The 14954-nt window shown below is 49.7% G+C and overlaps 1 protein-coding gene across 1 annotated transcript; it reads right to left on the reverse strand.

Annotated features, from left to right (window-relative positions):
• Positions 1–9978: 9978 nt before the first annotated feature.
• On the reverse strand, positions 9979–14835 carry LOC136047704 (neuropeptide Y receptor type 2-like). Its single transcript, XM_065734999.1, has 2 exons — positions 14581–14835; positions 9979–11320 (listed from the first exon to the last, which is right to left on the reverse strand). The coding sequence occupies exon 2, from the start codon at positions 11283–11285 to the stop codon at positions 10122–10124; it is 1164 nt and encodes a 387-aa protein (XP_065591071.1). The 5' UTR covers positions 11286–11320; positions 14581–14835; the 3' UTR covers positions 9979–10121.
• Between the last annotated feature and the right edge of the window lie 119 nt (positions 14836–14954).

The following is a 14954-nucleotide window of genomic DNA, read 5'->3' on the forward strand; positions in this document are numbered from 1 at the left end:
TTTTCCTGCACATAAAAAGCAGCTCCAGCTGTCAGGTACTAAAGGTGCAATTCTGGTCTCTGTGATGTTAATCTAGTTTCAAATAGAGCAACTGAGAGAGAAATCAAGTACCATGATGGTTCACTTTTCTACAGTGACATTCGGAACAGCTGCATCTCCTGGTGTTTGCAACAGCATAATGCCACGTCCCAGTGCAATACTGTTAATGTCCTCTCCACTATTTCCACTGAAGAGGAGAACACCAAAGCTCTCACACCTGCACCTCCGGCCTGGGATCTGCCTGCTCTCTCCCCTCCTCTTGGCAGTTCTCTGCTCTGTCTTGAGCTCCAACCCTCCCTTATCACATCCAGCAGTTGCCTGTTGATTTCAAGAATCAAAAGAACAGTGAGCCATGCACAGCAGAGCATTGCTAAGTGGCTGCAAGTCCCTGGCAAGCAGAACTTGGTGCCAGTGCCTCTTTTCACAGTGTACCTCACAGTGAGGTACGTTGGCACATTCATCTCTCTGAAGAGTTCCTGGGCAGCGCACACAGAGAGACACAGCCAGCTGCCTCCAGCCCTCAGCCCCAGTGCCTTACAGTGGCTCTGTGGACTACAAAGTGGGATGGGATCCAGGACTGAAGTCACACTCCCAAGCTTGTTTGAACAAGTGCTGGCATGCTTCTGCAGTCCCTTCCTAAAATATACCACTACCAAGTGCCAGCCAAAGTCAATGCTTTGTCACACTGGAGGGGCTGCACCTGTTTGTTAATGCCAAAAGGCATCTGTCTCACACTGATTAGCACCAGCACGTGGGAATAAAAGGAATAACCTCTCTCTAGCATGGTGTTAACTGTAAAGCTCAACAACTCCTGGCTGTTACAAAAGAGCTACAAATATCCCAGAGAAGTTATTAATACCACGTTGTGCTAGCCTATTGACAACAGTTCTACAGGGATAAAACATCTCAAATCAAAACAGATTGATTAAAAGTGCATATTCTTGCACTTCTGGATTGCAAACATCAGATAGGCACAGAGTTATAAACACTGAACAACAGAAGATTATTACATATTGTTTAGGAGCCACATTTTACTTGCTTATATAAATCACCAGTCATCTGAGTGCATCACGGAGGGATTTTGCTGCAGAACTGGCATTCTGCTTTTTGAGCTGGCCCAGTGAGAAGCGTGCACATGAGGAAGGAGTTGATTCTTTTATTTCTCCTGGGACAGTGCAGCATATCAGAAGTAGGGGTGTACGACCAGACGTGATAAGAAGACTAACAAAGGGAAAATGCAAGCTGAGAAACAGAAACCTGCTTCCCAGAGCAGGATCCATTCATCTGTGCAGCAGCCCGATAAGAAACCAGGGGGAACATGTGGCTTGGGCTCTGGGAAACAGAGCTCGAAGAGACAAAGCGTTAATGAGTGCATTGGAGAGAAGGAGGAGGTTCTGCTCCAGCTCTGCCATTTGACAGGGCTCTCATGGCAGCTGGAGCCATGCCCATTAGTGCTTGTTAATGAGAAGTGAGACAGAGCTCAGACTTGTGGTTTGTCTTTAACAGTGGAGAAGTAGGTTAAAAATTCCAAGGGGGGACAAGAACACCTAAGGAAAAAGGACAGGATGGGCTGCTAGCACTCACATAACAGCTGACACTTTTTGGGGTGTCCTTTGAGGGAGGGTGACTTTAAGATGGTTCTCTGGAGATCCAGTTACCCCGTCACCCCACAGAGCATGATTTCAGGAAGTGCCCGTGGGACAAAGAGAAATAAAGAAGAAGGAAAAATAAATGTCTCCACTGGTAATTGATGGATGCAACATGGACCACAGGTCAGTGAAACATGACCCGACCATAACAGCCCGCACAGCAGGCTGCTCTCCACCTTCCTAATCTGCTGGTGATAGATGCTCTGTCTCTGGAGGTCACCTCCACGCTGTCCCAGAGTTTTATTTGCTGATTGCTAAGGTGTGCACGTGATGTTGTAAATCTGCTCTGTGGCCAGGCTGCCCTGCCTCTGTCTCCTGGCTGCTCACTGGTGCTGCAGCCCGGGTTTTGTCATCTTCCAAAGTGGCTTCTGCAGAGGAAACCCCTTCCTCCAATGGCATCTCTTAGCAGTTGTCAGGGAAGGGAATACAAGACAGCATAAAACGATACAAATTGGCTAAAAAATGTGCTTTTTTAATTGCCTTCCTTGGAGTGTAAAATAATAAAGGGATGGTATTTCTTTAGAATCATTCTTGTCCAAACCATTCAGAAATGCTCGTGAGCAGTGGAGCTAAGCCTGTGGTCATCCTCCAGTAACATCCATGCTCTGTACTGAAAGCAGCAGATGCTGCTGGAAAGTTCCAGGCACCATGGCCATTAATATCCTTCCCACACCTGAGTGCACAGATCATTGGTTGTTTTGGGTTTTTTTTTTTGAGAATCTGGAGTAAGTATTTGCCTGTGAGAATCCAAAATCTGCTTTTCTCTGAGTATATAACAGCACTTCCTGAGGAGGGTCTGCCTTCTTAATACACAGCTGATGGAAACTAATTATTAAGTGTACAACTACAGTGCTTTTTCCTGCAGTAGCACTATTTGGCCAGCAGATATGACATGTTTCACAAGCCTCCAGCTGCTGTCATTGTCTCGTTCCACAGAAGAGGAAAGCAAGCATCAGCAGTTTATGATCAGCTTGTCTAGGATTTGAGAAAGCTGGTAGAGAGAATCAGTTGCTTTGTTTTAACTTTCTGTCCACAATACGAGGAAATAGAGTGTGACACAGTACAAGGAAGTACAGTGTAAGAGCTTTGGGGCAAGGTAGCAATTAGAGGCCTCCTGAACAGGGGATGCCAGGGACAACAGGAGGTGCCAGGAGTGGGGTTGCAGAAAGATGTGGGAGCACAAGATACAGTTCTGAGGTTGACTCAGAGAGAGGCCCATCTATGAGGCACCAGATTCCTTGGGAAAGGCCATCTGCAGTCCTTTGTGTCACCATGTCCTGGAGCCACACGCACAGCGATGCTATGGACATCCCCCGAGCTGCAGGCATGGGGACACAAGGGGCAGAACTCTACAGGATGGATGCAGCTTGTAGGGTGACATTTGCCTCGTGGTTGTTTTCACCTCAGAGGCTTAGAGTAGTGCTGCAGAGTGCAGCTGCTTTCACTCATGTAGAAACAGCCATTGATGAGTCAGAGCACGGGAACAGCTCTGCTGTCAGCCACACAAAGACCCTGGGCTCCTGCCCTCACTGTGTTTGGAAAGGAGCAGTTCCCAATTATGCATTCCAGTATACATGATTGCTCTGAGAACCGAACGTTTCTGCAGAACTCTTTTACTGCCTTCAATCCTTTTGTTTGCCAAAACTGCTCGCTGTGGAGCACAGAAAGTCCAGAGGAGAGCAGCAAGAACAAAGAGAGGTACAGCAAACGAATGCTGTTAGGAAGAACAGGAAAAAAAATGGGTTGGTTTAGTCTAGTGAATGTAGAAGAGATGCGTGATAATAGTCTTTAAATATGTAAAGGTGTTGTATAGAAGGTGACAAACTCTTGGGTGGTGCTGTGTGGAGCCAGGAGCCAGACCCAATAGTCCTTGTGGGTCCTTTCCAGCTTGGCATATTCTATGATTCTTTGATCAAGATACGAGAAGAAATAGATCTTACTGAGGGAGATCTATTGGTTAGACATTAGGAAGGGCTTGGAATAGAGTGTGCAAGGAGTGTGTCACAGCACAGGAGCGCCAGGAGAGGAGAGGCATCAAGAACGGCTCAGGCAGAGGAGTTCAGGTCCCTTCCATTTATTTCCTGTGATCTTTTCTTACACTTTTCTTGCAGCATGTACCTGATTAAACAACCACAGAATGTTTCCCTGCTCTCTGGGAAATCACGAGAAGTACTTTAATAGCTGTGTTTCAGAGTTCTTTCCAGCTGCTCTAGCTGCTTGGGCTGCACAGAGTAGCTCATGACCTTTTAATATCATAATTGCAAAGACCAGGACTTCCAAACAAACCACTGGGTATTACTGACCCAGCTCCCACTGAGTTTGCACAAAGCCAATTGGGGTCAATCACAATGAAGGCCTGCAGTGCCAGGCAGACTTGGTGTAGGCCAACGAGCCCCGTGCTTCAGGAGGATGTGTTTGTGGCCATCTCATGTGATTGCACTCCTTCGAGCAGCAGACAGTTCCAGCCAGTTCTTGCCATGCCAGTTTTGCTACGTTAGCTTTGCTTAATTGGGTGGTACAGGCTTGTGTTGGAGAGTTGAGATCTCCACTTTGAAACCACTCGATTCTTTTGCCTAACCTAGGAAACAGAAATGGGATTTCACATGGCAAAGTTACCACTAACAAAACTGGACCACAAATGCGTTAGTGGGGTCCACTTACAGAGCCATCTGCATCTGAAGCCCCAATTAATTGGTTTGATAATTGCAACTGAATTCCTTTCTGAAGTCAGCCAACCACCACTGCAGAAAACAAGTCAGAGTTTACCCTGGCTGCACTGCCCAGCATGGTGTCACTGTACCTCCACCAAGCCCACAGGTGTGCCTGCCTCCTCCCCACTGTTTGCACACAGATCTCTTGCTGATTCCCCTTGGAACGCTTTTGTTCCTGGTGCTCACATCTCGGCTGGCAGCGGTGCAGCTGTGCCGTGTGCAGCTGGCAGGTGGATTAGAGCACATTCAGATGGCTGTGAAATGCCTCTGTGAGACAGAACTGGAGGAACAGTGGATTATTTCACCATGAGGAGCCCAGAAACTGATGCAGACAGTCATGCTGAGGAGACAAGCTGAGGAGCATGCAGACATAAAGCGCCTTTTTCTTTCAGGAGCCCCAAGAGATCCTCCCATCTCAAAGTTCTGAGGATCTGCTGCCAGTTCTCTTCCTCCTCTGATTTCTCGAAGGTGCAAGATGTTCTCAGATTCTTCCAAAATATGTGGGAGTGACAGTTGCCAAGTAACAAAAACTCGTCACTCTTTTCCTGAAATGCTCAATCCCTCACGTTTCTGTTTTGTACAGTGGGTAGATGAAGCTGTGACTTGGGCACCAGACTAGGATCTGGATAGCTCAGATCTCAGCCTTGCCCCTGCATAGATCTGTTGGGTCAGAGTTCAAAGAGAGGAAGGGATCTGACTGCCTGTGTGCCTCTGGACTTCATAACCTGCGCTGGGGATGCCTTTCATGATTCACTGAACTGACTCAGTGACCAAAGTAATGAAATATTGGCTGTGATGCTGTGGCCATGGAGAGGCTGCCTAGCATTCCTTCAAGAGGTGTTCTTCCCCAACACGCACCTCAAAGCCCCCATCAGCTGATCTCTAGTAAAGTTGGAACATCAGGCACCAAGCAGAGTTCTCATTTAAAGCTGATAGACCCCACCCCTTCACAGGAATTAGGAGCAAAATTCAGCCCTTTTGATACCTGTGGGACTGGACAAGAAGAGCAAATAATGTGATCAGGAATGGAGTAGATGCCTTAGGAGGAGATGTGCTGAGCTGAGGACAAAGAGAAGGATGATGTCATGAAGAATGCAGTGGATAGGGTTCCAGCCAGTGCTGGAACAAGATGGCATTTGCTGAAACTTGTAGGGGATTTGTCCTAACAGACAAACAAAAGTGCTTCTGTACAAAGTGGGGAGTGAGTTTCTGGAACTGGCGGTCACCAGAGGCTGTGGGAACAGTCAGAATGGTCAGGGAGGGATAAGATCAATTGGTGAATGAAAAGCCTAGAAATGGATGCTAAATGGTCCGGACAGAGAGTTCCCTCCAAGATCTCTAATACAACCATTGTGGTTGCTAGGAGTACGAGCCACCTAAGTGGCAAAGCTAGCATGTGTTCCCTAAACATCTGCCACTGCATTGCTCTGTGACAGAACACTGGGCGTGATGAATCCAGATTTTCTGTTCTTTCTTGTCTATCTTAATAGAGGTCCTTCTCTTCCTGTGCCATGGCCGAGTTCAGTCCCTTTTCATGCTACTCATCCTGGTCCCAGCTGAGCCAATAATCTACCCCATGTCTTATAGGGAAAGATAAATTAACCTCCAAATTCCATCCAGGGGCACATCCTCTTCTTAATGTCTTGAAATCTCCTTTGGACCCATTAGTCCTCTTCCTCCTGTGCAGCAGCAAGGAGAAGCACCTTAAAAACACATCCTCAATGCAAATGGTATCAGAGTTTGTGGCACATTAGGAGAACAACTGACACAACAGAATGACACAGGGACAACTCCATGTCCATGCACTTCAGTGAGCTGGTTTTAAGCAAAAGGTTTCTTCCTCTAATGTTCCCAGTCTTTGCTGACACACTGAACTAATGAAGATCTCCTCCTGTGAACAACATGAGGAACCTTTCCCTCTGTACTCACTACACTGAGCAGATCATAGACCAGAAAAAGCATTCTTTGCTGGCAATAAATCATGAGTGACACTAAGGTATTGCTATTAGCACTGGAAAAATGCTTTTCTCCTTCAGCCCCATAGCACTCCAGCTAAGGGTGCTGTGGTGTCTGGGTAGAAAATTAAACAGAGGTTGTGCAGTCTGAAGATAAACTGGTACCTCCCTTGGCGTGTGTGAGTGACTTTGTCTTCCCTGGATTTGTCTTCTAACTTAGACAACACTGAGGCCAGAGATAACGATGACTTTACAAACCTGCCCTTCTTCCCCTCCCAGGCTCTCCTTAACAAATCCCTTGGCTGAAATGAGCTCAACACGGAGATAAATGTTCTGGCAGTAATGCACAGTATTATTTTTGGCACTTGAAGAGTCTCATGCTAGATAAGGGAAGGCTGAAAGAAAGACAGAGCTTTTTTGTTTTGTTTTGCTTTTTTCCAAACGCAAAGGACCAAATTCCGATCACACATTTGGAAACACAGCCCTTTCCTTTTCTGGATTACTGCAGTGATTTCTGACTTTCACATTAGTCGATCCTGAGGCTTTATTTCAAATCCAGCACATTCAGAGCCTGGCTGAAATCGCACAATAATGGAGCTGAGAGACAAAGGCACGCGAAGGCAGCGCCAACTCTATGGCTCCTGCCCAAACAAAGGGCTAATTTGGTTTCAGACACAGTTCGCTGTAAAAATGATAAGGAAACACTGAGCTGTGTGTGACCTCCTCCAGCAGAGTGGCATTCCAGCTGATCTTTTATTAGCATACATTAGAGGAGCTTCTCCTCCACACAGACCCTGCAGGGCCTTTGTGAAAGGCTCAGAGCAGTGCTTCTGCCAACACATCTGGGGACATGTTGGATAAAACATGTGCCATTTGACATTGTTTGCTTGGGCTTCCGTGGGTAATGGGAGAGGGCACGTGTTCCTGCAGGGCACGGAGCCACGAGGGGATGGATCTGGCCTTTATGGTAGCGGGATGAGGCACGGGGACATGCAGGAGTGTCGTGTCTTTAATTCCAACAATGCCCTGAGCAAAGAACCCCGCTCACCCTGCATTGATCTAAATGCCTGCTGCATGTATTGCCTCAAAACAAGGGAAAATAAAAGCCCCAAACCTTTGCTCTCTGTGTGAGCATGAGCTTGTCATAGACATAGCTACCTGGGTAATCAAAGGGGAAGGAATTGTCAGAGCAAACCATGTCTTGCCGAGGTAGAATTTCCAGTGCTCGGAGAGCTTCAAGCACAGCCTCTGCTCTGCGGACATCAGCGTGCTTTGTCAAGCCTGCAATTCCTTTCGAGGCTCTGGGACTTCCGAGAGCTCCTCCAGCAGCCTGTGAGGAGGACCAACAGGTACCCGCACCGCTCTTTGAAATGAAGATGTTGCCATGTCCCAGCTCTTCTTGTGTTCTTCTGGCAGATGAGCAATCACTGTGCGGGATGGTCAGAGGCGATCGAGACGGCCTGTAGCATTTTATTTGCCCCTAGCAGCCTTTGCAAAGAAGTCTTGCTCCCTTGGTCTCTGCCTTCTCTTCTGTTTGGCAGCTGGCACAGGGCTGCTTCCCATCACGAGGGGCATTGCAGCCTTCCACCTGGCCATGTACACAGCTGAGAGCTATTTCCCTGCCTGGATATGGAAGGATGTAACTTTTCCAAATAGCAGGGAAGAAACAGCAAGCTCATAGGCAGAAATCCATTAGCAAAGCTGCATGAGTGTATTAAATAAAGCAAATGGAACTTCACTGTTACACTCAAGTAAATAGTTTCTCCTTCTCAGTTTTCTCCCTCTGCTCTATAAATGCCATCGCCGGTATTTATTTGAGAAGAGCTGGGATCTATTTACTTATTTATCCATATTTAGTTTAAAAGCCTGGGCTCAAAATTAAACAGCCATTCATAATGTCATTATCTGCCCTGCTCTGCAGTGAGGTGCTGTGTGCAGTGTCACAGGACAAAACCTTTGGCAAGGCCCTGGAGGAGCACTTTAGCTCCTCATCCATCTCATCTGGCAGCATGATGGGCTCCCAGGCTTGCATTGCTGAGTGTGTTGCTTTACTCTGACATCTATCAAGGCATGGTAAATCACTTTCTGGAGTGTTTATTGGTAATAGTTGAATTCTTTCCGCTCATTTAAGCTGCTTTTGAAAAATAAACATTCCCTTGTGTCTTGGAGTTTGATGGAAACACAGGGAGAGATCCTTGGGTTGGAGATATGACCGGTTCATGAGGTCGGGATGGAATTTACCAGTGCTGTGGAGGAGAGTGTCCTCCTCTTCCTGTCAGGATGGTGTCTCCCTGGAAGGAAGCAGGGGTTGCTTTCTTGTACCTATTTAGGAAAGCGGAGGAGGAGATCAGAGGACAGAAATAGCAGAAAGATTAAATTCACCCAGCGTTACAGCCAGGAGCCAATGTGAAGAGCAAAGGCCGGGGGCAGGTCAGCCTGGGGCAGTAGGGGTGCAGAGTGCAGAGTTCACGTGCATGTCCATCGGGAGTTACCTCTCGAGGACTCCGGTGTGACAGCCCTGCAGCTGACCCACGAGGGAATACTCAGTGCTCTTACGACTGATTCTTGCTCCTCTGAACACCTAAAATCAAAGTTTTTCTTTTCTTTTTATCTTTAATAAGGAAGTCTGCTGAGTCCCTCTCCTGCATCTGGGAGTTACTTTCCAATCTGATGAACGCTGACTTTGGAGATGGCACCAATGACAAGCTGCTGAGATCACAGCAGCAATCAAGCTTCCTTTGATGGCAGAGCTAAAAATATGTTACCAGCTGACAGAGCCTCGGGGAGAAGAACATAAAGTTTGGTTTGAAAGGGTACTTCTTCCTTTGCATCCATGCACAGAGGACATCCCCTCTGTTACAAACATGCAAGTGAGCCACTTCCAAACGGAAGCACCCATGTACAGACCTGTACTACCTCCAACCCCACTATGAGAAAAGCTTTAAAACCCTGTGAGCACTTTGGAGAATGGTGTCACTGGCAGTTTTACCTCTGTGGTCATTCCAGCACTCACTGATATTGCATAGCAGCAGCTACACCCCAGGGGTTGGAGGAAAGGCCTTGGCCAGTACCCTAGCTCAGTTTCACTTTGCTAAATCCAGGGCGTTAGCTTGCAAGCTCCCTGGCTAACGAAAGGCAGCTTGTGTGCTATGAATTGTCACACCAGAGGTGTCCCCAAAGCCTCGCTTTGGCATCTGTAAAAGAAACAGTGATGAACAGTGTCACTGCCACCTCCTGGGCCTTCTGGGGACAGGAGCTTCTCCCATGAGCTGTGAATGCAGATTCACACCAGCACTGTGCAAGAATAATTGGCTTCAACAAACCTGCTCCCCTGCCACGGCCCACGGAGCACTAGCACTGACCAGCCGTGCTCCCAGGTGTCCTTCCCCTTGCAGGCATTAGCTAAGTAATGCTTTTGGTAGGGGCCGTGCAGACAAACAAACACACACAGTATTGGTTCTGTGTTGATGTGTCATGTGTCAGGAGGTAAAAGATGGATAGACCCAAATGTCTGAAAGGGCACATTTAGCTGACTACGTGGAAGCCCCGTCCATGATTCATGGTGATTCTGCCTGCATCACTTAAACACGGAGAAAGGAAAAATTCACTAGTGTGGTCAGAGAGAAATACACCAGATTTATTACACTGAGAGATACAAGAGGCATTCCTCTGCAGCTGCAGTAGCTACATCACGTTTCCCAAAAAAGCCATTCACCAAGAATGTCTCCGCTCAGTCAGGCTCAGTCCTGGAGGTGGACATCCCGTCCCTAAACCTCTGTGGGCTGCGGTCCGTCGCCAGCAGCGTGCTTGATGCTCCCATTTAGGGTGTTGGCTCTGAAGATGTACGACCTCCCTCTTACTGAGCCCTCAGTGTGGATGCTTTCTGGCTTGTTCTGGCAGCGGAAGAACATGAGGAAGCCGTTCCGATAGTTCTTGTTCATCCATCCGTAGAGCAGGGGGTTGACAAAGGTGGAGCACATGGCCCCCACGTGGAACACGGTGTACAGCAGTTTGTATTCGTGGAAGATAAGAACCAGATCAAGATCAATGGCAAGCTGGAATATGTGGAAGGGTAGCCAACAGACTGCGAAGACCACAACTACCATCACCAGCATTTTGGTGGTCTTCCTCCTCCTGCACTGGTTTTCATTCCGAGATGTGGGACTGACGTGGTTTTTCAGCTTGAACCAGATCCTGGTATAAGCGTAACAAATAACTGCAAGAGGAAAAACATACTGCAGGAGGAGCATGGACAGACTGTAGATAGTGGCATCTCTGTTGTTACCAGAAGGCCACTTTTCAGAGCAGACAGCCATTCTGAGGTTGATGGATGGGATTTCCTCGTAGCGGAACTCTCTGAAGATGGCCAGAGGACCTGCTAGGATGGCTGCTGCCAGCCACATGATGGCTATGATGGTGAAGCTCAGCCTCCTGGAGATCCTGCTGTCCAGGTGGAACACAATACACCGATACCTATCCAGAGCAATCACAGTCAGGGTGAGAGTGGACACGTGGACGCTCAGAGCTTGAGCGTAGGGGACCAGGTGGCAAAGAACAGCTCCAAACTTCCACTCGTCCAGCAGCGTGTACACCAGGGTGAATGGCAGACAGAGAGTGTCCACCATCAGATCTGCCAGGGCCAGGTTAGCTATGAAGAGGTTGGTCACAGTCCTCATGGTTTTGTACTTCACTATGATGTAGATGACCAAGGAGTTGCCGATGAACCCCAGGAGGATGATGAGGGAGTAGGCAGCGATCAGAACCACCTGCACCCCCAGGATCTTGGTGCTGTCCATCATAACGCTGTGGGACCCAGAGAGATCCAGGCTGGGAGTGACAAAGTCCTTGATGTGCCACCCCTGTGGCAGCTTCTCATCCAAAGCCAGCTTCTCCATGGTGAGGGTGCTGTTGGCTCCCTCCAGCAGTCCCATGCCTGGCCTGGCACCCTCAGATGGGAGCAGAAATTCTGGAATACAGATACAGCAGAATTGAGAGCATGGGAGACAATAGAGCATCTGCAAGAGCTGAGACTTAATGGATGTGTCCCATGTGGCATTCCAGATGGTGACACCCTCCTGCCTTCCCCCTTGCCCCTTTAGTTAGAGCTTATGATCAGGTGAATGCCAGTCCCCCAAGGAAATCAGGGCTCATGCTGCTTTCCGTGAGTTTCTGGGATTCTGTTTTTCAATTGTACAAGGCAAAATCTCAGTCAGGGAGACTGTTTTTAAACAAAGCAAAAACGTGGGACCTTCTGGGGCTGACAGAAGAAATCAGTGATGGCATCAGTCACCTTCAGGTGATAATGTCAGTCCCCCTGTCTCTGCAGGAGCATCCCGTGCTGCTCCCACAACAGATGCCACCACCAGAGCATCTCCAGGCGGTGGCTGGCATCGCTGAGCTCCTGCTGGGAAGCGCATGTGCACGGGCAAACAGCCGGAGCTGTGAACAAGCATCCCGCAGAGCTGCTGCTGAGAGCCAAAGCCCCAGTGTCAGCGAGCCTCCACCATGCCATGTGCAAGTGTCTGTGACAATCTGGCTGTGGGAGCGGGGACCCCACGGGTGAGCCAGGAGTGGCTCAGCCTGGAACCTGCGGTTGGCGTTTGGTGCCATCAGAACTGCCAGGTGTTGGCACAGAGGGACTTCTGTGCGGTCCAAACGCAGTGGGAGGAAAGCCAGGTCTGTCACTAGCTCCACTCCCAGTGCCTGTGTCTCTGAAGTGCTGCTGGCGTGTGTGCAGAGGAGTGTAGTGGCCCCTAACACCCTTTCCTTCCCTTACTTACACCAAGGGAGCAAAAGTCATTGCCCTGCCCAAACGGGGCTGTTTGCAGAGCACCGTGCCTTCTGTGACCTGGCTTCAGAAGGGGACAACACTACCACGGAGGGAAAGACACAGGGTTTAAACAAAGGAAGCTGCCTGTCCCTGCCTGCACACCAGCTTTCTTCTGCACCCTTGGGTGGCCCTGGGGCCACAGGGCTACCAGGGGCTGCACTTTCCCTGTTGGGTTTGTGCACCTCCCAGACTGCCTTGCCTCACTTCATCACTGCCACTTGTTACCTCCATTTTTTGCCTGCCCATTTACCTTCAGTGCCCACGTCCTGGCACGACACCAGTGCACACTCCCTCCCTTCCTTCCTTCCTTCCTCCCCATCTCACCACCAGCGTACTGCCACATCCCATGGCCACATCTGGGGCTGTTTCCTTTTGCTGCAGACTGCCAGCTGCCCCCATCAGCAAGGAGCCAGGAGCATCACGGTTACTGGAGCAGCTTCGCTTCCTAACAAAACAGCCTTAATGGAGCTATTATTTGATTTGCTTTGCTTTGTGTTTTTTGGTGTTTTTTTTTCTTTTTTTTCTGAAGGGGAGCTATTAAAAATCAATTAAGGCATTTTAATTAAGAGGCAAAATGGTAATAATAAGTGTTCCTCCTCCAAGGGCTGCCTGGAGGTCGCAGGGATGCTGCTGGAGTGGACTGAGATCTGTGCCAGTAAGTAATGGAAGTCCTGGCATATGTGTATGCTGCTGCCCGTGCTCAGCAGGCCTGCCAGGCAAGATGTAAAAATCCTTGGAGCTGAGAGCCAACTGCTTTTGGGAGAAGAAAACAGCAGAGCAAGGCCAGGAGGAGGCAGAAATACCACCTAAACCAGAGCTGGCTGATAGAAATCCCTTTTTGTCTCCCCAGCAGCAGGACTGGGTCGCCAGCAGGCATGCTGCGTGGGAACAAAGGGCACAGAAGAGAGGGAGGTAGGGACAAAAATGGCACAGAGGATGGCCAGGAGTCATGATCCTGTCATGGCCGTCCTTGATTGGGAAGGGGGGAGTGAAGGCACTCAGGCATGCCCTGCTTTCTGCTCCCAACCTGGCGGATGACAGCCACGATCTCTTTCTACAGCAGCACTGGAGCGTGAGGGCTGAGGCTGATGGATGTTTCACGGTTTGGCTCATGGATTTGTTCCATGCTGTGTCCTTTCTCCAAAGCAGCTCATCTCCATCAAATCCCCTCATCTCCAGCAGCTTGCTCTGGAGCACTCATCTCATCCTCATCTCAGCAACAGGCAGGTGAAGCTCCCTTCTGCCTGAGCTTCATCACAGCACATAAGGGAAGAAAACACAATGCAATGGGATACAGAGATTAACCAGCCAGTCTGAGGCCACACAGCACGTCCACATCAGGCTGGGAATGCAGCCCAGGTTCCCTCACACCACCAGAGAGGAGGCAGCATCTCTCGGGATAACTAGAGTGGCCAAAAAGAGATGGGAAGAGTTGCAAATGTGTGTGATGGAGGGGTGGGGGCTTCGCCCTCTGTGTGTGATGTGCTGGTTTGAGGGCAAGCAGCAGCTCTGGAATTATACCTTGAAGCTAAAGAGCAGGTAGAAATCATCCTGGGGCCTTGCATCTCCAGTGAAAGGATAACTGTCCCACTACAGCATTATGGCAGAGAGGGACACAGTGCTGCAGGACTGTGAGGGCAGAGCGATGCTGTCCTGAGGCAGCGCAGCGTGACACTGCAATGGGGCCGTGCACCTTGTGAGGGCTGCAGAGGGAAGAGACAGCCCTGCAGAAGTAACCCAGCTGCCCTGGGGTTGTTCTGCTGCCCTGGGGTTGTTCTGCTGCCCTGGGGTTGTTCTGCTGCCTTGAGAAAGTTCGGGAGTCTGCGGTAGATGAGACAAGGGAGGGGAGAGAGACAGCAACCCCACTAACAGAACAAACAGGGAGCAAACCTGCTATTCTGCTTTGGGACGGACCAGAAACTCAGTTTTTTCCACAACCAACATGCAAGCAGAGCATCAAGCAAGCAAGCATCAATTTCCCTGCTGCAGCCCTCTATTTTCTTGTGCTCCTCTGTCCCTGAGGGCAGCGATCCCTGGCAGTGAGCTGAGTGCCAGCAGCGTGAGCAGCCCCAGCAGCAGCACTGGGAAGAGGCTTGCAGCAAGCCACGAGGAGCTGAGTGAAGGAGAGAGGGGTTTCTCAGCATCTCAGCAGCACTGGGTAGCTGGACCTGCCTGGTTTCCACAGCCCCCTGCTCTGCTCCGGCTCAGCATCCCGCTTCCCAGGCTCCGTGCTTCTGCTTGGGGACTGTCCAAAACTCACCTGACAGTATTTCTGATTCACTTTCACTCTCTTCAAGCTCTCAGGATCCCTGGATTATCTCTGCCAGGGATGCTGGGATGCTTGAACCACGCAGCACAGCCAAGACCCAGCCCGATCTCACCCCTCCCTGACCCACCTGTGTCCTCGTTTGGATCCGCTCGCCTCGTGCTACGGCCTCATCGCGGGCTGGGACCCGTCCTCTCTTCTCTCCAGGAATCAACCTGTGGTCAGAGGGTGGAAAGCACTTTTCTGCAACTGCCTTCGGAACAGCGAGGAAGTCAGAGGGGGTTCAGGGCTGCTGCGTGGTGCTCCATCACCCGGGGAAGCCTCGGTGTCCTGCCACCTCTGCGGGGTGACTGACAGCCCCCGTCTCACAGAGCTGGATGTCGTGTTAGCTCCTGAATGAGAGAAAGGCAGGGAGCGTGTGTTTAACAAACAGATATGGAAAGGGGGAGGGAGCCTGCTGCTGCTGTTTATACAGTGCTCAGCCACTGAGGGGCTTCTTGCATC

Source organism: Cyrtonyx montezumae, unplaced genomic scaffold (genome assembly GCF_038088225.1).
Source record: "Cyrtonyx montezumae isolate F1298 unplaced genomic scaffold, pur_monq_1.0 scaffold_18, whole genome shotgun sequence".
In the NCBI taxonomy this organism is placed as follows: domain Eukaryota; kingdom Metazoa; phylum Chordata; class Aves; order Galliformes; family Odontophoridae; genus Cyrtonyx; species Cyrtonyx montezumae.